At 41.0% G+C, this 24,651-nt stretch overlaps 1 protein-coding gene across 12 annotated transcripts in view; it reads right to left on the minus strand.

Annotated features, from left to right (window-relative positions):
- Nucleotides 1–24,651, minus strand: part of ITGB6 (integrin subunit beta 6) — a 119,364-nt gene that overhangs the window by 77,090 nt on the left and 17,623 nt on the right. For 6 of the 12 annotated variants that reach the window (XM_015596708.2, XM_025039224.1, XM_015596707.2 and 3 more), the window contains exon 2: nucleotides 17,419–17,507. The exons of 4 other annotated variants lie outside the window; for them this stretch is intronic. In XM_015596708.2, coding sequence (XP_015452194.1) covers nucleotides 17,419–17,507 — 89 coding nt within the window. Of the gene's footprint in view, nucleotides 1–17,418; nucleotides 17,508–18,752; nucleotides 18,833–24,651 lie in introns of those variants that run through there. 2 more of the 12 variants (XM_025039225.1, XM_025039226.1) reach the window with 2 other exon arrangements.

Below are 24,651 nucleotides of genomic sequence, written 5' to 3' on the forward strand. Positions count from 1 at the left end.
TGGAATAAATCCAAAAATGAGATTTTCCTTAAAGTGTCAGTGAATGGGAATTTATTCAGACTTGACTTTGAGAACTAGACTCTCTCGTTACGCCCCTATTTCCTTACCTAAGAAGCAAGAGGTATGCTATGGCAGGAAGCCGGTGGAAACAGATGGAAATATTGATTGCAGGATGATTCGCTCATTCCCAGCTTGCAAAACTGCTAAGCATTATTTTCTCTTTTTTTAAAAGATACCTTCAAGTAGTCTAACCAGGGGTTAGGGTTGCTTGGTTTTAAGCTTTTGGGGTGGGGGCGGGGAATGAGCACCATCTCTTACTTCTGGGGCTGCAATTGGTAATGGCATTACTAGTAAAAATTGACTCTGCTTCATTCATTCATTCATTCAGTCAGTCACGCATTCACTCACTCATTCATCAATGTCCCAGGCACTCTTCTGGTAACAGAGTTTTGATTAAAACCACCAGTGACTCTGCCTCATGGAGCTTACATTCCTGTGGGAGAGACAGAAAATAAACACCCAAGCAAATAAAGATGTCAGAAAGTTATACATGCTAAGAAAAATACAGAATGATAAGAAATTAGTGAGTGAACAAGGTGGGGGGGGAGCAGAGAAGCCTCTGATAAGGTGGCATCAGGCAGCATCCTAGGGAAGCAGGAGAGGGAATCACACTGCTCTCTGGAGGAAGAGCAAGTACAAGGTCTGCAGTGGGAATGTTTGAGGACGAGCAAAGTAGTTGGTGAGGCTGCAGTGGAGGGAGTGGATGAGCACAGGAGGTGACAGGGGACAGGCCAGAGAGGCAAGAGGGTGAAAGGAGCTCATCAGGAGAGCCTCTTGGGCCATGTTCAGGACTCTGGATTTGTATTCTGAGTGAGAAGAGAAGTTTTCGTGGATTTTGGTAGGACGTGCTGTAGCTTACGTTTTGAAAGAATCACTCTAAACATACTGTAGAAGCAGCAAGGTTGGAAGCAGGGAGACCTGTTGGAGGCTATTTCAGCAGCTGAGGCCAGAGACAATGAAGGCTTGAAAAAGGAAGGTAGCAAGAAGTAGCTGAATTCTAGATATACTTCCAAGATAGACAGAGTTTACAGATAGATTGCTTGTAGGGCTCAGGGATGACTCTAAGAGTAATGGAGGCCCCTACTTGATAACCCCACCATCACTCTCATCGTAAGAGTCACAGTGAGATCTAATCAACTCTAATGATCTGCGCAGTTATGTGGAGTCGTAACTGTGTAAGAGATGTTCTGTGGCAGAACAAGAAAGTTCAAACTACGCAGGCAAGTGCTCTGTGGTCAGACTGTCTACGTGTTTGTGTTGTTAACATTCCTTCAGTCCAGCGAAAGTCCTATTAGCTGGCATCTCTGTTCTGGAATTCTCCATGATTGGCGTTTGGAGGCAAAAGAAAACCTGGGAAATCCCCCATGGTCCTATGGCCCTTTGTAGCTGCACTGGGAGACTATCTGGTCAGTTTCAGTAGCAAAAGGGTCTCCTCTAACATTTTTTTAAATCTGTTGGATTTTTAAAAAAATCTGTTGGATTTTTTTAAAAAATCTGTTTTTTTGGATTTAAAAAAAAATCTGTTCCTTATCAAGCCACTGTAAGAAAGTAGACAAGATGGGTATATTTTACTTTGTAAAAAAAAAATCCTTGCAAAGTGGAAGGGTTCCAGACTTCTTTTGACCTTAAAGATGCATCAGTAGGGAAGGTTATTATTCTTTAAAAAGCTAAAGAAACGGTGGCCAATAATTATGTCTGAAGAATACCTTTGAGGAGAAATGCAGAGGATTTATTACTTTCACCTGCCATTTTATGGACTTTTCTCATTGCTCCTGATGCCCACTCACTGAATCTTATCAGTCAATTTACACAAAATCAAACAGGGAAAAGGATTGAGCATGCTGTGAACACCCTAATTGTTAAAAAGGCTAAGCAATAAATTATTCTCACAAGCTATTCAAAATGTCATTCTACTGGTGATGTCTCAAGGACTGGAAGAGAAGAAAACTTTAAAAAGCAAATTCAGCTGGTATCTAACTAAAGATGATATGTTGGATTTTTATACAATAGATGTAATGAATCTATATATTGTTGGGTATAATTACTCTCAGACAAAAAATGGCTCCAATGAGTTGTCAGATGTGAGAGACTTGTTTGAGGGAGTATGAAAACTGCCTGCCTATCCTGTAACCTGTCATCTCAGAACTACTCTGAGTGAAGCTATGCTTACAGATGGTCCCTTCCCAAAACCAGGTAGCTGAGGAGAGTGTAACAGGGTTTCCTCAAACAGTGCACAGTGCAGCTAATGGCTCAATGGTAGTTTCAACATCTACTAAAGTAGTGAATAATTTTCTTCGTACCATGGAGTTTAAAAATTACAATCAAAACATATATAATGAAAGTTTTTTTGATAGAAAAAAGTTGCCATTAGTTGCAAATATTTGGGGAAATTTTTTTTCTTTTGGCAAATAATCCCTTCTATATTGATGATATTATATCTTGGGTATCAATAGAGTAATGCCCAATAGCATGGAAAATAGAGTTGTCAGCACTGGCTCAGTCCAGACCTTGGTGGGTTATTGGATATTTACTGTACAGTTTAAATTAATTTTGAAGTAGTTTAGGGCCTAAACTTTAGGCCATCAGGATTAGGAAGACAGAATTTAAATGTTAACTCAATCAACGGAATTATTTATTTTTATGTATGTCACTGGAGGAAGTGCACTGAATAAAGGATGGACTTTATATAATAATAACGTGTCGATGCTATTTCCCAAACTGTGTTCTGAAGTTAATCCCAAGCTGTTAATCCTTGCCCTGATAATGAAATGTTCCTAGTATAGTTAATGTTCCTAGTATAGTTAATACAGACTATTAATGTCCCCTATCAGAAATTCACAATGCACATTAACCTGTTAAACACTTTAAGAAGCCCCACAGTGAAGAAAATTGGGTACCTTTGTTTAACAATTAAACAAAAAAGTATTCTCTTAGAGAAAGCCTTTTTTTTAACGTACTTATTAGCATCCCTGGATCCATTTCCACCTAACATAATCTCAGCAGTGCTAGAAGGGAAAATAGATGTACTGAAAGTTTTATGGAATTTCACCTAGCCTGCTGTCAAAGAGCCCAAGAATCAAATTTTAAAATTATAGCAAGATTTCTTAAGAAAATCCAGATGTGGATTCATTTGTTTCCCCAGTGCATTCTGAATGCATTATACAATTCAAAGATCTTTCAAGATGGATTTTCCTGGAGAAAATTCTCTTTAGGGAAGTCCAGAGAGCAGGTCTGTTTAGATGATAGTTCTTGGGGTAAAGCACTTGGGATGCTTTACCCTAAGCACTTGGGGTGGTGATGACTCATTATACTCTTTAATGTCAGACCCACACCTTGACCTTGGTTACTTAGAAACCCCAGATAGTACTAGAGCTGAATGATCCAGGCTGGCCTCCCTTGTGAAATGGATTCCAAGCTCTGCTGTCCATTGCTATGACACACTCTCCCCTGGGCAGAGGACCCCACTGCTACTCGAGTCTGCCCTTTGCTTGTTTCTTGTTGGTACAATGGCCCATCCTCAAGCCCTCACCCACCTATCTATAGACCAACTTGTCTTGCTTCCAGAAGGTCTAGAAGAGTAATCCCCTTAAGACAGCATCATTCTCTTCCTTGAGTAAGAAGCATCTCTTCAGGTGAGAAAGTGTGCAACATTTTGCTCCAAACTTGTTTTCTTTCCTGCTTTCTCAAGCCCTTAGGATGCAGGGATTCAGGCAAGGCAAGAACAATCTGCTTGAATCTAGATCTCTTCTCTTCAAAAACTTCACTTCTTGCAGTGATCGATTTTATGTCATCTTCTAACAATGAAAGTGTTAGTCTTTCATTGAGATGAGAATCTAAGTGATTATATAAAACTAGGTAATTTGCCTACGTTGTGGGATGTCAAAATAGCAAAGAGTCACTGTAACTCATTCTGCTTGATTTTTCCAAGGAAAGAGTAAACTATGATATGGGCGTTTCTAAAAAATTGAACCCAGTAGCAGATTTTTTAAAAACCATGAGGACATGTTTCAAAGCTACATTTGCAAGTTTTTCCCCCCACATATCTCAGATGAACAAGCTAGATTATTCATTTGAACTGCATGCAAGTAGCACAATGGATGTCAAAGTTTGAAAATCTAAAAACCAAGAAATATCAAGGTATGCAAGAGTGTTTAGTGACTTTATTTGGCTTTATCTAGCTTTGGAGTGAGAAAAACCACGCTTACAATTACATTTCGTACAACTGTACTCTACAAATAGAGCATCATCTTACTTTTGAAAAAATTATTTATCCTGTTTCATGGAACATTGCAAAACAATAACAGCAAACGAGGTAAAGTACTGATATTTTTCCCCACTTAAAAATATTTAACTCAATATTTTAAAACAGTTTTAGGTTAGTACAGAGAATTCTCATATGCCCCACACCCAGTCTTCCTTATTACATCCCATTAGTAACATCTTACATTAGTTGGGTACATTTGTTACAATTGATAAATCAATATCGATACATTATTATTATTATCTAAAGTCTATACTTTATTTAGCTTTCCTTAGTTTTTACCTAATGTCCTTTTTCTGTTAAAGAATTCCATCTAGGAAACATTACATTTGTTGTCACATCTCCTTGGGCTCCTCTTGGATTCTTCCCAGTATACAAAAGAGAAAAAAATATGTCACAGAGAGAGGTTAAATAAGTAACCATGGTCTCATAGTTATTATATGGAAATGTTCGCCTCAGGTTCAGGAAATCTGATTCCAGGCATGTGGTTAACTTTTATACTAAATTATTCTTACCCTAATAGTATTATTTCAAGTTGAATATCTTGTTATTTGTCAGTTCAAGCAACAGAGCAGTAGAATAGTGAGCATACTGAGTCCCCCCCAGTTAGTGACTGGCCATAGTCACATAGATAGTTTTCAATGATAGGACAATAGCGCCCTGATTCTCAGAGACTTGGGTAAATCCTGGAAGGAACACAAGTGGCTTAAAACAACAGAAATTTGTTTTCTCAGAGTTTGGGGGGCCAGAACTTTGAAATGAAGGTGTTTGCAGGGTTGGGTCCTTCTGAAGGCTCTGAGGAGAATCCTTTCCCTGTCCCTTGCTTAATCCTTGGCATTCAGATACACTTCCAGAGCACTGACTTGTTTTGTAGACATTTTATTCCAATGCATTGTCTTCAAATGGCCTTCTCCTCTGTGTTTTCTCTTTGTCTGGGTCTTCTTCTCTTCTTATCAGGACAATTGTCATTGGATTCAGGGCCCACCCAATAATTCAGGATGATCTCATCTCAAGATCCTGAACTTAATTACATCTCCAAAGACCTTTTTTCCAATAAGCTCACATTCACGTGCTCCAGATGGACATATCTTTCAGTAGGACACCATTCGACCCGCTACAGGGACTAGTAATGCACACAGGATGGTTGTGAGGATTAAATAAGATGAAATTGCACAGGTATCCAAAATAGGGTAGGCATGTTTAAAAAAATGACAGTCATTTTTGTTATTACTCTTTTGTACAGCATGTGGCCCCCGAGGGTTAACTTGGGTAAATGTCTCAACTGAAATAAAAGTATTCAACTGTGTATAGTTTATATAACTATTATTCACATAACAATTGCTTTATTTTATAGTCTTAGTTTTTTACACTTAGTCCTGCCAGGATCTTCACAAGGCTATATGAATTCAGTCTCTCGTATTCCTTTTTTAGGTGGTAGGGGTAGGAAACATCCTCAGTCAACAGTTTCAGCTAACAATACTTGTCAGAAACACAAAAGGACTTTAAGCTTACAAATGATCTCCTCATCAAGAGAATTATGAGCTGGGGTTCTGATGAATGAATTTCCTATTCGTTGCCCATCTTGATAGACACGCAGCCAAAAAAAAAAAAAAACAGCTGGGCAGCCTCAGCTGTTTCTCTGTCCCTTGGTTACCCTCTGCAGTCACTGCAGCACCCCCATTTTATGATCTGGATCTTTACTTCAGGGACAGAGTTACAACTCAGTGCAGAGCTTTCAACCTCCACCCCACTCGATTCCCATTGCATTGCATGGCTGCTCCACCCCCAACCTGCACTGTCTCCTGCGGTCACTTCCTGGCGGCCATAGGACTTTGAGCTGGCTTCAGTGAATTCTTTCTGCATTTGTCAGAAAGCCATTGAGTCTCAGAATGTAAGTGCAGCAGGAAGAGCCTTTAGTGATCAGAGTCCAACCCTATTCCATTTTCTCTCCAATCTTTTCTTCATACTGTCTATTGATAGGTTTGCATTGAATATCTGCTCACGATGCTAGGCATAATGCTAGATGCTAGTTACAGTGGTGAGCAAGCTCAATGGGCAGCTTCCCAAAGCAATAGTGGGTCACCTCCACACTGCCTGAGTAGATGTCTATATGATCTTCAAGGAGCATTGATAGCTTATGTTTTACTTAGAAATAATCCTTTAATATACATGTTCTTAACCTGAGGTCTATCTATTAATAGAACCTGGAGAGTGGGGGTGGGCAGTAAGATCTGTGACCTTGGAAGGGGAAATATATTGCATCTTCATTTGCGCTAATCCCAGGCTGAAATTAAATGTTTCCTTCTATTATAAATGTAGACTGCAAACTGTCATAGAAGCAGTACCTGTAACTCTCACCAATAGAAATCACGCATATTTTTCACATCACTTTATACTTGTTACAGATATCTCAAAACATTGTCAGCACTTGTCATTGTGTCAAAATCACAATAGTCATTAGACCTGCCACTGGACCTTGTTATTTAAAGTGTTAATAAAAAGGCACATGTGTTGCTATAACATAAATTTATTTTTCAGTATTTTGATAACTGTTTCAATATAATTGTTTTCTTTCTAATCACATGTATTTTATTTCAGAGACATTAAACCAAAGAGGTCTATGCCATACCAAGAAAAGTTTAGAACTCCTAAGTAAGGAAAGGATACTAATTATGAAATCTGAAGACCCTTTCTCTATGAAGTCTTTCGAAGATCCATAAAAATTGTCCTCTTACTTTTATTCCTGAAATGAGTTTGAGACATCAAACATACAGATGTAGGCCATATAATTGTTCCTGGATCATCTCAATTAAATATACAGGTTGGCCCCATGGGAAGTAAAATGAGCATGATCTGGGGTTTCCAGAATAAGGTATAGTATTTAAGAGTTATGTGGTCAACTTTTGACTACCATTGGTTGGGCCATTATTTCCAGATCTTTCTGAACCCCGAACTTAGTAGAGACCCTGAGTTTTGGGAGGAGCCAGAGAAGAGTCTCAACCATAATTTCAGGGTTAGAAATAAAAAGGTTTTAAAGGAAGATTTAAAGAATTTTATGCATATGATTAATGCATTGATTTATGCATATGTCATAAATCCAAATTTTATTCAACTAATCCACATTTTTTTACCGTCATTGTAGGTTTAACATAACTTAAATTACTTGTGGTAATTCACACTCAGGCAATAAATTAAATATTTTGTTAAATAAATATGTCTCGTTTTAGTTTTTCAAATAATTACATATAAAAAAACAAAGATGCTGAAACTATTTATGAGAAGAAGAGGTATCTTATACTTAGAAACCATTAGGTTGAAAGCAGCACACATTTAGCCCCTTGTGATGCTCACTGAACTATGGATTTATTTATGAAAGAAAAGAACAAAATGAAAAAACATGAATAAGAAGTATACCACTGAAGACCATGAAAAGGGATGGAATTGGTGGTATAATGCCTTTTAACTCTCTAGGAACACAATCTCCCTTCCCTCATCTTAATTTTGAATAGCTTTTGTATCCTTAACTTCCATACATGTTTTCAGGAAAACAGAATTGTCTGCTTTTGGACAAAACATTAACATTTCACTTTTCCAACTCCCACCTCCTCAAACAACAGAAATAATTCTTGCACCTATAATAGGATTTTCATACCCTCAAAATCTGCCCACCCCCATGTCAGACTTCTCAGTTCCAGAGTAGATGGTTAAAGTAGTCTTTAATGCATTTTTTGAGGTCTTTACGTAGTCTCTCCTCTCCCAGTTCTTTTTCCTCCACTCACATATTATATAACTGGCTAAAACACTACTTTTATAGGTCAGCAATCTTTGGTGATTCCTCATAACCCACAGAATAATCCCCAAATACCTGACATTCAAACCTTCTATAAATTTGCTCTTATCATTGTAATTTGCTGTGTATGACATTCCTGTAAAAACTATGGCTTTTGCAAAACAGGTTTTTCCCCATTTCCCCAACAACCCATTTTTATCAGTTTCTGCTCACTCCCTTATCCTTAGTGTAAATGCCTACACCCACTCACCATATCTACTTAGATTATACATATCCTGTGCATCCTTAATTTCCAAGCTCAAGTCCATTCTTTTTTTCAGTACCTTGGCCACAATGCCTGTCTTACATAAATTTCCGTAGCCCTGAATATATTACTCATTAAAGATTTATTATGAACTATGTTGAAGTCATGGCATTCATTTTTTAAGTAAATTGTATTTTAATTTCTTTGAGACTAGCACAACTTCAAGCACATAGTAAACATTCAAAAAATCCTGTCTTTACCATTTATTGATTATTTGGTCTTGGGTCTTTAACTTGACTTACCTAACCATTAGTCTTCTCATTGGTGAAATAAGAATAACTGATATCCTGCAAAGTTGTTGTTAGAATTAGAAATAACATATGTCAAGGGTCTTGTATGACAGATAATATAATGAGGCATCCTTGCCCTAAAGCAGATTATCATCTAGCTCAAGAAATAAATATAAATTGAAAGGGGCAAACTGATACAAGGAAAAAATAATAACAAGGAGCTAGAAGACTTAATTCTCCTCCCAACTTAGCCTCTCCATAAATTAGTGACTTTTCTTCTCATTCTTTTCTAGGCTCAATTTTCTCATACCTAAATTCAAAAGAGGTAACGTGCGTGGTATAAAAAATCCCCAAGGTCTTTTCTCACAGCAATACACAATAATTCTATAAGCAGAAAATAAAAACAAGAGCATCAAACTCTAATTCTGAATTTTGTGGAGTGTAGAGAGTGGAGAAAAGTTATTCAAGGACATTGTTGAAGATGAGATTCGAGACAACACTTAAAGAAATTAAAGGACAGAAACTAGTTGTAAAAGAAAGTGGGAGAGGAGCCAAGAAAAAGCACAGAGAAAGATTAATATCAATCAAAACCTTAGAATAGTTGTGAAGAAAAGCATGACCTCTGGCTGGATCTGAGGAGTTGGGGCTAAGATGCAGTTGGACTTGAAAGAGAGTACAAGTTGATGGAAGTCTTGAACGCCAGGCTGCAGAATTTAGATTTGAACTGATTGGCAATAGGGAGCTACTGAAGGTTCTGAGCAAGAGAATAACATTATCGTCATGAGCAAGATGATAATCGCATTTAGGAAATAATATCGTGGCAGCTACTGCACTGCTAATATCAAACTGAGAGGCTAAAGGCAGGGACAGCAAAAGAATCTGTGGGAACACTTCTTTTGAGGACAGGTTAAATTAGAATTCATCATCCCCTGGGCTTTAATAATCCAGGTGTGAGGTGATAGAATCCTTGACTAGGATGGCATGGTAGATTGTTTCATTGATCAAAGTATTCATTTTATGCATTCATAACCACTGATGTCAAGCTCGGTTGTATGACTTGCAATTCCCTTAATCTAATGAATATTATACGTTTCGCCTTACTGAACTCAGAAGGAGCCATGTGGCTATCTTTGACCAATAAAATGTGGGTGGAAATGATACTTGCTACTTCCTAACAGAAGCTTTGAGAGATTCTTCAAGGTCCCACTGTTTTCTCTTTTCCCTCTGCTATGAAACTAGTAATGTTCCTCACAGGAGCTGCTCCGTAAGCCTAGATACTGGAGTGAAAAGGGAGTGAAGTAAATCCGTCATTGACCCAGAGCTGACATTTACATGTATAAGAAATAGGAATTGTCATTGTAACTCACTGAGATTTTGGAGTTATTTGTTACCACAGCTTATTTTAGCCTTAGCTGACTGATACAGATAACTGTAAAAGAAGACTCTATTAAAGAAAACAAAGAGAGAGAAAGGAGTTGCTACTTTAATGAGGAAGAAGAAAGTAGCACTTCATGAGCTCAGGGCAAGAGGACATTATCTTAGCAGTGATGAGGACCGTAAAGGTTAAGAGGTAGGTGGAAGGCAAAAGGATCATTAATCTTGTTCTTGACATTCTGAATTAGAGATGACATTAGGACTTCTGAAGAGAGATTTCTTAGGTTCAGGTCTAGCTAACTTCTTTCCCACCCCTCACTTTCCTAACGTAAACCTAGTATGGGGAGGGCCTCGTTAGATCCAATGGAAATTAGCATTTCTGCAGCTCCCAATCCAGATCATTGAGTGTTAAATGTTACTCACAGGAATTTGGCTTTTGATCTATAGGTGACGAGAGTCTAATAAGATGACAATAGTCAGTAGGAATGACTATTGGACTTGTAGCAATGATTTAGATGGACTGGAGGTGGGAGAAGGGGATTGATGAATCTGGATCTGATCTAGTGGGGGGCCATGGGAATGAAGAGGGATGGATGTTTTAGAGATCAAATTCATGTGATGAATTTACAGACTTGCTACTTTTTGATAGCACTTTTGTCCTTTATATTATACCTGAAATCTGTAAACCATCCGAAAAAGAATCCAGAAATTGATCTTTACTCTCATAATCAATCCATTGCAGAGCCCGCCTTATGCTCCATCTGATTGCCAAGCTCATTTATCTATCATAATAATGACAGCGATGATGATGGCAATGATGATGATGATGATGATAGTTATTTAGCATCTACTATGTGCCTGGCACGGTGCTAAGCATTTTATACACATTCTTTCATTTAATCCTAACTGTAAATGGGCCATTTGTTAACTTAATGTCTCTGAGCTCCAGATCCAGCCCTCTATCCCCTGCTTTGTAATGCCGAAACTGGGACTTTGCAAACCACATTTCTGCTTTGCCAGCTGCTTCATGCTTGGCTCTGCCAACAGGGCCAATAGAGGGAGGCTGCAAGCCTGAGGGAGGGAGAAGGGACCTGCTGCTTCTTGTCTGCTTCCTGTTCTAGTGTCTCCCCAGCAACGCCTCCTCGCCCTGGCAGTGGAGCTCATTCCAGCAGCACAGTCAAATCCGGTTTGCTGTTTTCTCAACACCCAGAGAACCAGCCTCATTGTGCCCACTAAGAGACCCCAGTGCCCTCTTTAGAGGTGTGAGTCCCAACCCTGAAGGAACCCTCCTTAAGTTTCTAAATTTCAATAATTTTAGATCCTTCTCTTGTTTTCTTTCCCAGCCCCAAGGGTGTAGCTACTTCTCCCTGTTGCTATCTTAGTGATGCCTTAGTCGTATCATTTTACACTTTCTGTTGCCTAGTTAACAGCTTTGTACCCTGTCAACATCCTTTATATTTAATGCCTTCTATTAAAATAACTGGTGCCATTTCTGTCTCCTACTGTGACCCTGATTGGTACAGTGAGGTAAATATTATTCCTTTCTTTCCATAAATAAGGTAGCCAATGCTTCATATTAAGAGAGATTAAGTAACTTGCCCAATGTCATGCTGATAATAATTGGATTCTAATCGGGATTGAGACCTCTTTTTCACTCCAGAGCCCTGGTCATAACTGGTCCCATCTCTGCTTCATTTTGAGTCTCATCGTCTTGCTCACTTTCACGGTCTCCTCTCCTTTGTGTCTCAGTGTGCACCGTCACTTGGCAGACCGCTCTTTCCCCTGTTCTCTGGGTGCAGGGTAGAAGGCCCAGGGACTCAGGTGGTAGAGATGGCATCATCAGTGCATTCAAGCCTGGGACCAGAGATGGCTCGATCAGCTGTGCTGGTACCCACATCTGCCATATCATGAGTTCAGGACTTTGCATTCTAGGAACCACTTTAAAGCTTCTGCTGAAAGTTCTCTCTACTCAGTGCCTCCTGACAGCATCAGACAGAGAGAAATGGAGCACTAGTGTGGACAGCTGGGTGGTCTGGGGTGGGAACAAGCCTGGTAGGAGTGAGCAGGCAGTGGGATCCATCTGGAGCACTCATGTTTGGCCTTTTTGTTTGAGAAAGAAGCAGAGGCTTTCAATCTTGGTCCTCCATGAATAAAGCCATCCCAGGGTAATGTGGTTTCGCTTAGCACTGTAGCTGGAGTGCCCTTCTTCAAACAAAACAAAACAGAGCAATGCAAACAGTCTGTCCTCTCTGCTGCCAGTTTCCAGCCCTGGGGGTCTCCTGAAGGTCTGAAGTGGCCTGTGCTATGGGTGAGGCTGGGTATAGTGGAATGGGAGGGTAGGTGAGCTGTTCCCTCTCCAGCTTCCAGGCAGCATGACCTAAACTCCTGAGCAGAGCGTGGGTGAGAGGGAAAATGCTAGTCCTAGTACTAGGCCTACCCTAGCCTGCCCTCAGCCTCATGCCCCTCTCTTTTACTCCAACTGGCTGCCGAGATGATCAGTTGATGCCTGGAAGGTAATTGGGGTGGCCTGGGAAGCAGGTAGGATCCTCTTGCCTCTCATATTGCCCTTGCTCTGATTTCACAGATTAAGAGAGAGGCTGGGAAGGTAGATTGTCTGCAAACACTAAGAATGTGAGAAGGGCCAGACTGTTCACTGCGCCCTGATGTTGATGGACACTATTAATTGAACAAGCCAAAGTTGGCCTACGGCGTGTCAGGCACGGAGATGAAAGCGCTAACTTAATTCAGATAACGCGCTTAGTGGGGCACCTGGGTAAACACAACTCTCATTGTTGACATTGTGGAGTTGTCTACTTAATGTGACAGTTTTCTAGGAGACAGAGGTACAGTGTCTTGACATAAGGACACCTTCTTTACTAATTTGCATAAAGGCTCCACATGAGCACTATTAGTCCACTTGGACCACCCCCTTCCTCGCCTGCATGGCCCTGCTCTTGACATCTGTTCGCGTCTGTTGGTGTCTCTACGAACTAGATGCACACAGCTTTTTTTCTTTATTTTTGGAGAGGGATTGGGGAAGAAGCTGCTGGAGGAGGGAACAAAGTAGGGAAGATGGTGGGACTGGTAGTTCTTCACTCTTCATCTAGCTTGGAGGACTCTGAACTCTGGTCAAGGAGCAGATGGCTAAAGGAGGTAAAAACTGCTCAATAAACCTCAGTGAGGGAGGCGTGGTCAGTGACGATGTGGATAACTTGCATGTGACAAGATGCTGGGAAAGAGGCTCTTCTCCTCTCTGCTTGGCACCCAGGACTCTTCTGGCCCCTGTGAACTGCAGGGCTCCACTGAGGGCAGCCTGTACCCTTGGTGGAAACTCTGCCCACCCCAGGATGGGTGGTGGCAGAGAGGTTCCCTGCAGCCTTGTGAGTGAGGAACTTGGATCAGTTGGCACTCGGGATGACAGATGCTGTCTTTGTGGGTGTACCTACAAACCTCGCAGACTTTGGAGACAAACACATAACAACAGCTGTTTCTCACTCACCAAATATTCAGGAGTGTTGGGGGAGGTGTTGGCTATTTTATCCAGTGTTGTCAGGGTGATTCTGTCTAAGGAGGTGATATTGTATCACAAATAACTCTAAAGGAGGAGCCCACATGGGGCCAGGGGGCATTTCAGGATGAAGGAACAAGTAGAGGGAGGCGCATGGCAGGCTGCTCTGTGTGCCGGGAACTGCAAGCCGTCCAGGGGGATCAGAGCCGTGGGTATAGGGAGAGTGGTGAAGATGAGAGAACTAGTGGGCAAACAGAACCTTGAAGGCCCCAGAAGGCACCTGGGTTCTCCTCTCAATGAGACAGGAAATCGTTAGAGAGTTTGGAGAAGAGGAGCACTGTGGTTTGATGGATGCAGACAAGGCTCTTAAATTAGCAGCCATTTGAGGTTTGCTTATGGTGATCTTTGTTGGAGGTACTATTATTATTTCTATCCTAAAAGCATGGAAACTTCGCTAAGAGAGTTCAAATAACCTATCTAAGGTCAGCCAGTATGGACGAGAAGCTGGGAGTAGAACTCAAGCAGAAGGAGCCGTGCTTTTTATCACTGATGGCTACCGCCTCGTCATTGCTGAAATAGCTCATCATGCTGCAAGAACCTTTTCCTTTTCATAGTAGATGTGACAGCATCCTCTACGCTGCCAAGTCCTCGCTGACCTCCCAGGGATTTACTTCTCTCTGCAATCATCCTTCCCACTTGCCAGAACGCCCACCTGTCAGTGTTCTCTAGGGGATGCAAATGACTTTGGGTTAAGGATCTTATCTCAATTTATTGGGAGACCCTCCAGGGTTCCAGAGATCATGTCCCATTAAAGCCTGCACATTTATTTAATTAAAAACAAGTCCAAATGCTGAGGCTTGGGAGATTGCCTGCCCGGTTCTGCAAATCTATAAATCCCACTTCCTGCTGCTTCCAGGCCGACTGTAAATACCCTGAAAATTCAGCGTCACTGGAAATGTTTTGACCATTCTGCTTCTGGCTCAACGGGTAGTAATAAATAAAAATGAAAAGTGGTAGGAGAAAAAATGGATTAAATTTAAGGCTTAACATGGCTCAGCTCAGGGAGAGTGGTTAAGGACTTCTGGCTTGTCCCTGTCCTGTCTGACTGGGTCCTTTCATTCCTAAACCCAGGCTCTGAGGGCCTAGACAGCAATTTCTTGTCTCCTTGATGACTCACCTTCAGCTCTGAAGGTGGTGGGGACCCATGAGTCACCATCATTTCAGAAGTAGCTGTTGATGGGAACAACCCTGGTTTTGCTATCTAACTAGGGTGGTGATATATTCCCAGCCCGAAGCAAGCACCAAGCCCTGACAAGGGCTTCCTATGAAGTCTTCATGGAATAAGGGAGCAGGATATCTGGAGGGTATTCTAGGAAACCTGGAGGTGTGGCTGCCATGCGTCATATGAATTTGAAGTCAGAGTCTTGGGGCAGACTGAATTCTCAAAAAGGTGGGCTATCGTTTAAGGACTGACACATTTCCTAAAGCATACATTGCCTTCCTGGTCACAGCAGCTGTAGTGATGCAACAGTAATGATTACAGTACACCAAATAGCCCCAAGATGCTGCAATCCCAGGGCCTTTTAGTTTGCCTGAAAATGCCTGGGAGATCCATTTGTGAAGTCAACTCTAAGACAGGCAGACTTCCCAGAGCTGGTGGTGAAGCTACCTGGATTCCGCATGGGACCAATGTGACTAGCTGGTCTGCTGGGAGGCTCCAGGGAGGCCCATTTAAGGGTGGGTAAACGAGGTTTGGTTGTGAGTTCCTTACTCTGCCACAGCAGACATCTGCCTGCCCCGAGAACCTTTTCATCCGGCTCAGTCACAGCACCAGCCTCCCCCTAACCACATACTGACCCAGGGCTTCTTTCGGTAACTATTCAGAGGTTCCTGGGCTACTCAACTATGGCCATATCTCATTGCTTTTCGGTCAGCTTTTAAATCTCTGTCTTTTCCATTGACGAACTTTTATTCTAGTTGCTTAGCAGTGGCATTTTCAGTGCTCACCATCGTGGCCGTGATTGTGACGGTTTCTCTCCTTTTGTTAACAAAGCACACAAACACACGTGGGTGCACACATCCCACAGACCGCAGCCATCCATACACACACAGAGCTCTCCAATCAATAGGATGAAACCAAATATGTGGATCTTTTCTAGAGTGGGAGCAGCTAGACCGCTACAAAAGGTAGAATTGTTTCATTAACTTCTTGTTTTACCTGGAATTCAACTCTATTTAAGTAGAATTGTTTTATGTTCCCTGGGAGCATTAATGGAAAAGGACCTGATTCTCTTCAGTCACTAGGAGTGTGCCCTCTTCACACCACACTCCAGGGTTTCACCTTCGAAGATGAGCTCCCACGTCAGAAAGAACACACTTGTTTCTCTTTGGAATTCTATTCTCTGACATAACAGATACTAAGCACCTGCTATGCGCAAAATCCCAGGAGGCTTTTGAGGATGTAAGAATGCGTAAGTTACAGTCTCTGTCCCCAATAAACAGAGCTAATTGATATGAAAGACAATTACATATGTTTATATTTAACTTCATAATAGAGAACATTACAGACCCAATCTAAATGAAACCCTTTTGCCATAGATTTTTTGACAATCTGGGTCTCCTTTTTGTTGGGGTTACAGTGTCATTGCAGGGCAGGAAACTCTTTTCCATATTTTGTAAATTTCTGTAGAATGTAGCCCCAAGGCAGAAGTGATTACAATTAGCTTCCGTTAATTAATTATGCCTATTTAAGTGCAGAAGCAGTATGGCCGGTGGGCCTGGGGCACCACCGCAGAAGCCCATGGAGGCCTGGGTCCACAACAGGGCCATTGTTCTGCCCATCCTTGCCTTTGGCCCCCCCTTGGCATTGGTACTTAATTGCTTCCCAGCTGAGTAGGTCTGAACCTGTTTACTAAGCCTCCTTGGCAGGGCCGTGATGTCTCCAGGCCTCACCAGCCTGTGGGGGCTGATTAGATCACATTTTCACTCAAATTTTGCAAGCTGACTATACTATTTGCATAACTCTGGCCCTCCATGCCTCACTTTTCTCAAAGTCTCTGCTTATTTGGGGTGAGTCCACAGGATGTATCAAGTATGCTCAGAAACCATCCGTAGGTTTGGGAGGTTCATGACTTGTCTGTCATTCGAAACTGCCGCTCTGCTGATGCCCTGTGTGAGAATACCTCTGCACAGGGCCCAAGTGTCTGCCTCCGCCCCACCTCGCCCAGGGCCTGAGCTGCTGGCTGGGGCCTCCATGAGCTTTTGGGTGCCTAGGCCTTGCAGAACCTTCTCGTGGTCTGGAGATTCATTTAGTGGACTGAGATGTTGGCACTGCTGAAAGTGAAACACTGCAATGTCCCTCATGAAAATTTTCCTTATGATGCTACCCTCACTCAAGGCCTGTCTTCCAGTGCCACAAAGGTGTCCCTTGGCCCCTGCCCCACCTGCAAAATGTCACAGAGCTCTGTGTTTCCTGCCATTCCTACTCATGCTGTGGTCACACCACATTCAGAGGAAGGGACAACACCCTCACCCCACCCTGTGCCATTTTTTATATTTTGAGTTTCAAGGCTGCTCTGCTGTGTCTGAGGATCCAACATTCTCTTGTGCAAACAGCTGCTCAGCTCCTGGTTCTGGTCTCACTCCGCTAGGGGCTCAGGCCCAGCTAGGCCTCCCCACAGCGTCTTGGTCAACACCCCCCACATTGCATTTCTCCCTACGTCTCCACCTCTCATTCATTAAACTCTCCCCAGGTCCTTCAGCTAAAAAACAAGATGATGCAGATCAACCATGCGAATAAAAGCTTGGAAAGTGGGTGGGTCCTCATCGCATGTGTATGACCTTTGCTTGGGCTCAGCGGCCCTGCCACAAGAAAAGTGTTGAACGTCTAACCTGCTGTTCCTTTTTCTGGCATCAGACAGAAAGCAGCTTCTTGGCAGCCAGGTCCTTTGATTCCCTTTCCTTGATTTTCCCAGAGCTTCCTACAAAGATCACATGAGATCATGTAGTAAAAGTTATACTTAAATTGAAACTGGTTATGTCAGTGTAATACAGGGTGAAACCATTACTGAATGGCTTTGGCCATGATATTTACTAGTATTTATCTAGTCATCCTTTCAGAAAATACTTATTAAGCACTTATTCTTTGACAGGCTCTGTTCTACACACTGGAGATATAAGAGTAAGAGAATAATATCCTAGTGAAGAAAAATAAATGCTAAATAAATCAATTAAAAATAATAAATAGGAAAATATTAGATTGTGATTAAGTGCTCTCCAGAGGATTAATTTAGGGTGATGTGGTAAAGGGTGACTAGGTAGCTCCTTTGAAGTGGGAACCCAAGGAAGGCCTCCCTGAGGAGGTGACTGCAAGTTAAGATTAGCATGAAGAAGGAACCATCTGTGTGAAGATCAGAGGAAAGAGGGTTCCTGGCAGAGGAACAGCAAAGGCAAGGAGGCAGGGTGAGCTCCATGAGCTCTGATGATGGAAAGAATGTAAGCCATCCAGGGAAGGAGGGGGCGTGCCAGAAGGGATCGGTTTTTGGGCATCAGAGGACCCAGATGATAGAGGGCTCTGCCAGGCAGGAGAGAGATTCGTTTTTTGCTTTAAGCCTAATGGGAAGCAATTAGAGTTTGAAACAAAGGAGCCATATGATCTTTTTTATGTTCTAAAAAGATAACTTAGGCTGCTGTGGCAGGAATGGACTTTAGTGGAGCAAGAGAAGCAGCAGGGAGACCAGGCAGGGGTCTGTTATGGTAGGACAGAAAGGAAAGGGTGATGATTAGGTGAATATATAAAACCCAGAGAGCACACACGGGTTGGCGGTCTTTGGAAGCAGAGCTGACAGGACTTGCTGATTGATTGGAAGTGGAGAATGAGGAAATGATGGGACTCCAGAAGGATTCTAGACTGGCAACTGAGGAAACCGGAGGCCCCTCACCAGCTCAGGATGTGGTTGGGGCGGCCTCGACTAAGGTGATTATTAAAGTATCTGGAGGGTGCCCCCTGAGGTGGTGCCCCCAGCACTACCTCCTCCTCAATCCTCATATGTAGTCATTGAAGAAACATGGAGACAACCCACTAGAGGAATCAACTGGTTTCAAATTTTTTTAAAAAGCAGCTTTGACGGCAAAGCATAGCCAATTGTACAGGCTAGAAAGTCAGATAACTTTAAAATAGCCCAAGGCAGGTAGAGTGCATTAAAGTGGCCAACAGTTCTGTTTACCTGACGAAATATCCATGGCAGCAGGAGGGAGAGTTCCGGAGCTGGGCTGGTCTTGGGGATTTCTGATAACAGTCTTCACGCTGGAATTTAATTTGTTTTACTTAAAGGTAAACCTGAGTACCTGTTCTTATGAAGATTGCCAGCCCAGTGTATTCTTCAAGGACCTGAAAACCCAGACCCCAAAGGAACATTCTGTTTTGCCAATATGCACTGTGTCCTGGTGCTCGCTGACTTCACAAATACATCTTGGTGGAAATATGAAAAGCCTTGCAAAAAGGGTAAATGTATGCAATAAGGTCCCTCTGGGTGCTCAAGGACTTAATAGATCCCTGAATTTTATCACTGTACTTACTTTTAAATTAAAGACAATAACTACTCCTCACAGGTTCTTATTGACAAAAACACTGATGTCACCCAAGTCTATGACATGATAATCTTTCCCAGAACTGGGAGTATCCAGGACTAATTAGTTATGAGAACTTTTTTTTCCCCCTAAGTTCTGAGACGTTCTCCTATTCTGTCTTAGTCACACACACAGTTAGTCATTACCTGGAAGGGCATAAAGAGTTTATCCATGACTACCGTACATTTTGTACTGCTTTGTTAAACCAGGAAAAATGCAGACGGACGCTGAGTCATAGTTTTCAATTAGTTTTTCAATTCACCTGGAGCAAAGTTTTTCGATATCCATATTAATTTCATTGCTTTCCGTGTTACTCTGATCATATTCTTTGCAAAATAATTCAGTCTTTTGCTTGAGGGTATTAATACACACTGTGAGTGGGGAGTAGCATTATCAAAGTACTCTTGAACAGATGTAAAAATGGAAAGACAGCAAGATTTAGTAACTCACATTCAAGGTCTATAGAGATGTGACAAAGAGGAAAGGAGAATGAGGCAATTAAGAATCTTGAAATCTTTGGTGACGGACAGAGGGGAGGAGGGTTGAGAGTCTGGGAGAACGGGGTGAAGGGCTAAAGAAGTACAAATTAGTAGTTGATAGTTGGGCATAGGGAGCATGGCAGATGAATGCAGTTAGCATTAATATGATGGCTAAGTGGAGGGCCAGGGGAGGAAGGGAGGAATTGGCGGATTATTTTATGAACATTATAGATGTCTAACCAATGTACTGTATACTTGAAACTAATTTAAATAAATTTATTTTTTAAAAAAATCTTGGCAGAACTTTGTTACTTCTAGAGAATCTACTCTATGTGGTTTTTTCAAATCTAAAGTTTATTTAATTCAACAGACATTATATACCTATTATAAACCCAACCCCATTAGACAGAATAAGCACATTCAAGCGGTTAGTAAATAAAATATGTTAACTACTGCTGAAGTACAGAACACTGTAGATACCCAGGCCCTGTCTTAAGGAACCTTTATCTAATTGGGTAAACACGCACACATGAGCTAGTTCAATGACAAAACAAGGTGGACTATGAGATGGGATAAAATGAAAGGTGCAGACAATATGTGCTTTGAAGTCAAAGATGTAGAAATGATGCAGCCTGAAATTGTCAGATTTCTAACTTATGCTAATGATCCCTGTAGGACAAACATGATTTGGATGAGGGACACTGAGGGACAAGGCACTCCAGGCAATGGGAACAGTACCTGCAAAGGTACTGCACTGGGAAGGATTAAGGTGTACATGCTGAGAGGGGAGCCCACCTGGTAAGCAGTTCTGGTGGAAATACATTGAAAAAAATGTAGGCTAACACAAATCGTGTCACTTGCTGTCATAGAAACAATATGCTTTTGGAGGCAATAATGCCTCACTTTATACTGAGTCTATGTGCACTTGTGGAGGAACTTAGTCACAAATAGTATTTCTTATCTATATTTGCAAAAGTTCAGCTGAAGCTAAAAAAGTTGATGATAAACCATCTCATTAAAGAAACTCACTTTCCAGGAAGAAGGGGCAGAATCATCGAATGGTAATGAATTTCCCTACCAGTCCTATGTGTTCATTTCCTCCATTGAAGAGATCTGACCTCAAAGGGATTAGCTTTTCATTTTTCTGAATTAAAAAGTAATCTCAGTAATCAGGAGATTCCTTGGGCTCAGAGGGTTCAATGGACTTAAAACCAGAATGACAACTCTAGAGGTTGTCCAATTCTAAATTTATCAGGGCCATTAATTCGCCATGTGTGTGATCCTGGATATAATTATAAAGCCAGTTTCTTCATCTTTAAAATACCAACACGTCTCAGAAAATGGATGATAAGATTCATTCTCTCACTCACTCGCTCTTGCGAATAATGCCGTGAATATAATCCAATCTATTTTCAAAGCTATGATTGGCTCTGCCACTCACTATTTGCGTGAATTTGTAGAGATACTTAATTTCTATAGGCTTCAGTTTCTTCCTTTTAAAATCTTCATAATAATACCCTCTGATAGAGATATTTTAAAGATTAAGACAACATATGCGAAGTGTCTAGCACAGAGACTAGCATTCAAAACACACAGCTCTTTTTTCTTTTTGGTAAACCGGTATAGCTATTTAGTTTATAAAGCATTTTTATAATTTTTACACTAAACTTTTAAAATAAATGCTATTATTACCAGCTTTAGAGATGAAAAAACGTCAGAGATGAAGCTAAAAAAATGCTAAGTCCAGGGATATGCAACAATAGGAAAAGCAGTGGAGATACCAGTTGAAATACTATTTCTGTGATATTTACCCTCTGCTCTAGCTGTCTTTGTTAGTGAGACACACAAACTGAAAGAAAACAAATTGTATTTGTATTTCATAGAGTGCATAGTGAACCCCTAATAAATGTGTTTCCCTTCTGAATTCCGTTAGGCAGCTAGCAAGAGCTCTACCTCTGTGGTGTCCCCTGTTGTCACCATATCACATGTGGCTATCGAGGACTTGAAATGTAACTAGTCGGAACAGAGAAGTGCTGCAAGTATAAAATACATGCTGGATTTCAGAGACTTCGTGTGAAAAATATGTAAAGTGGTTCTTAATGATTTTTAAATTGATTGCATGATGCAATGAAAATATTTTGGATATGTTCAATTAAATATTTCACCTATTTGTCATTACTTCTTTCTAATGTGGTTACTAGAAATTTTTCAGTTAAATATATGGCTCGCATTTGTGGCTTGCATGATATGTCTATTATACAGAGTACCACTGCCTAATCCTTTGCCTTTCCTCTCCTCCTTCCTCACCAGAATTCTGAGATCCTCTTGTCTGGTAAGCAGTGGTCTGCTCACCTACTTTATGCCAAGGTGTTAATGATCTCTCTCTCTCTCTGCAAAAAAAAAAAAAAAAAAATCTACTTTTTATAAAAGTACTGAACATAGAGGCTACTATATCTATGGTGAGGAGAGATATTAAGGCAAGGATCACAATTTCAAATGTCTATAGGAGTCAGGAGGATACCATACAGAAGAATAGGTAGGTGTTGGTGGCAATAAGAAATGGTGGGGACTGTGGCAAATGAAGACCATGAATGGTACAAAGGGAACAGCCACCACCCAGCTTTGGCTAATGGTTGCCATATTGGAATTTTGGCCCAATATGACCCGGTCTTTTTATTTTTTTCAAGAGTAGCCAGAAATCTAGATTCTTATGTGATATCTCCTGATTTTCAAAGATTTGCAATAAAATAAAAACTTTTAACAAGCATTATAAAGGACCAATAAAATCTGCCTTAGGGCTCTATTTGGCCCACTATACCTCAGTTTTTTAATCTTTATTTGCCTGTATATAAGGTGCACCTGGTAAGATGTATGGTAAACGGGACAGGTAGTGCTTATAACACTGGCTTTGTCTCTTGGCATTTGTAGAGCTAGAATGGTCTCTCCCTTTACAGATGAGATACTTAAGCCAAAAGAAGACAAGTGGCTCGCCCACAGTCACACTGTCACTCGCTCAGGACAAGGCTGTCAAGTTCCTGATTCTCTGTCCACTGACCTTTTAAAACAACAGACAGTGTCTTCTGCCTGCCCCCAAATTTGCCTCTGATAAAGGATCTCGATGAACTGAAACACTTTACCAGAAGGGTAAGTGAGTCTTAAAGCAAAACATGCTGTGCCCACTCTAGTCTCTGGCTGGCTTAGGGGATTGTATAGATGGCTGATGTCCTTTGTGAACCTTTCTCACACATCATAGTATTTATTCTACAAGGATATACACTAATCATTTATGCACAGTAACTTGAAATCCCCAAACAACCCAGGTAGAGAAAAATAATCACAATGCTGAATACTCCTGTCATTTATGAGCAAGTATACATTCTAGACACCTGAGTCAGGCCCCAGAGGGAGAAAGTTTCCTTATTCTGCAGATGACACAGAAAAATTTCCACCTGAGACATACTCTAAATGCAAGTGCCCATTTACACTTCTAGAGTGTAAATGGCCCAACCTAGTCAGTGGAAAAACAATGCAGGTATAAAATTTAGCATTCACTCAATACAGCATTTGTTCTTTCTGGCTCTCCCTTTGCAAATACATTTAATAGCACTTAAAATTTAAACTTCCTGCTTATGTTATTGATAACAGTTCCAAAATAAATATCACATTCTGAGTAATTCCAATCCTTCTCGTTTTAAAACCTGGGACTTTCCTAGGTGAGGTAAGAGGACTGAAATTTTCCAAATTATCCAGGTTATAATAACACTGCAGAGATAGTCAGTTAACTTTTCGATAATTTATACCATGGCTTCTAGGGCTTTTATGTCTTAAGAGCAATTTCATTTCTACTAAGCTATTTGTTTCTGTCAATGGTCTAATGAGTTTAGAAGAACAGATTTACTGTTCACATTTTAAAGATGAAGAAATGGAGCCCTGGGAGACGGACACTGTGACTCACCTAGATAATAACATGGCCAGGTATCTCCTGGTCCCATACAGGTTTCTTTCTATGAGAGCTGAAGCAATGAGGGTTGAAGACATCTTTAGCTTTCCTTCTTTAGAAGAGTTGAACCCCATTACTACACAGTACATTATTACATTGCCTTAGATAGTCTGTTGGGAAAAAAAGATATAAATCTTCATACTCCTATTGATCCTACCTCGGAGTCATAAAGATTATTTATAACATTAATTTTTTAAAAATCAAACAAAAAAAGTGTAGTAAATTTGCTACAAGTCTTAATATCCTTGAATGATGTGGGAAAGTTTTCCTTCTGTCTATAGAAATCCAATCAAGAGACCGCATCTTTCCAAACAGAAATAGCCAAACAGGTGGTCTTGACAGGCTCTCTTCCTACGTCCCCTCTTCTATTTTAAGCAAAAAAAGAAAAAGAAAAAGAAAGATGTGAAAAAATTTTGCAAAGATCATAGTGCTCAAGAAAGAGGTGAAAGAGGCATCGACTGTCACAGAGAGAAGGCAGGGGTAGATAAAGAAGTATACAAGCGGCAAAGAGGAAGGGAAATGGCAAAGAAAAGACCAAAAATAAGTTGAGAGAGGGGAGGACTGGGGGTCACTGGCTCAGGATGGGCTACCAAATGTGAGGTCACCAAAGTAAAATCCAGATTTCCAGCTTCCTGTAAGGAATCCAAAGATCCGTTCCAACATCTTCAAATGCTTTTCTTAAGCATAGTCACCCACGGTACCCAGCAACACATTTCTAACTCAATTGGTATTTTATTGTTTGATATTGGTAATCTAAGGGTATTCTTTTCTGTGCTTTTTCATCTTGAATTTGTGGTATGTAGACCGCCTTATTCTTAAATGTGCTTTTGTGGCCTAGCCTGAGAAACTCTTATCCATTTATCATGAGAGTTCTGTAAGACGATGTGTTCTAAATTCTATCCGTTGAATTAAAAATGAGGCTTAAGAACACAACCTATCTGTCAGTTGGGGGCTGTCTGTAAGTACAGTGACACTGTGGGAGTGAGTTGCAGATGTACATTAACCATATTAGAATTG

Source organism: Pteropus alecto, unplaced genomic scaffold (genome assembly GCF_000325575.1).
Source record: "Pteropus alecto unplaced genomic scaffold, ASM32557v1 scaffold3, whole genome shotgun sequence".
NCBI classification, from domain to species: Eukaryota; Metazoa; Chordata; class Mammalia; order Chiroptera; family Pteropodidae; genus Pteropus; species Pteropus alecto.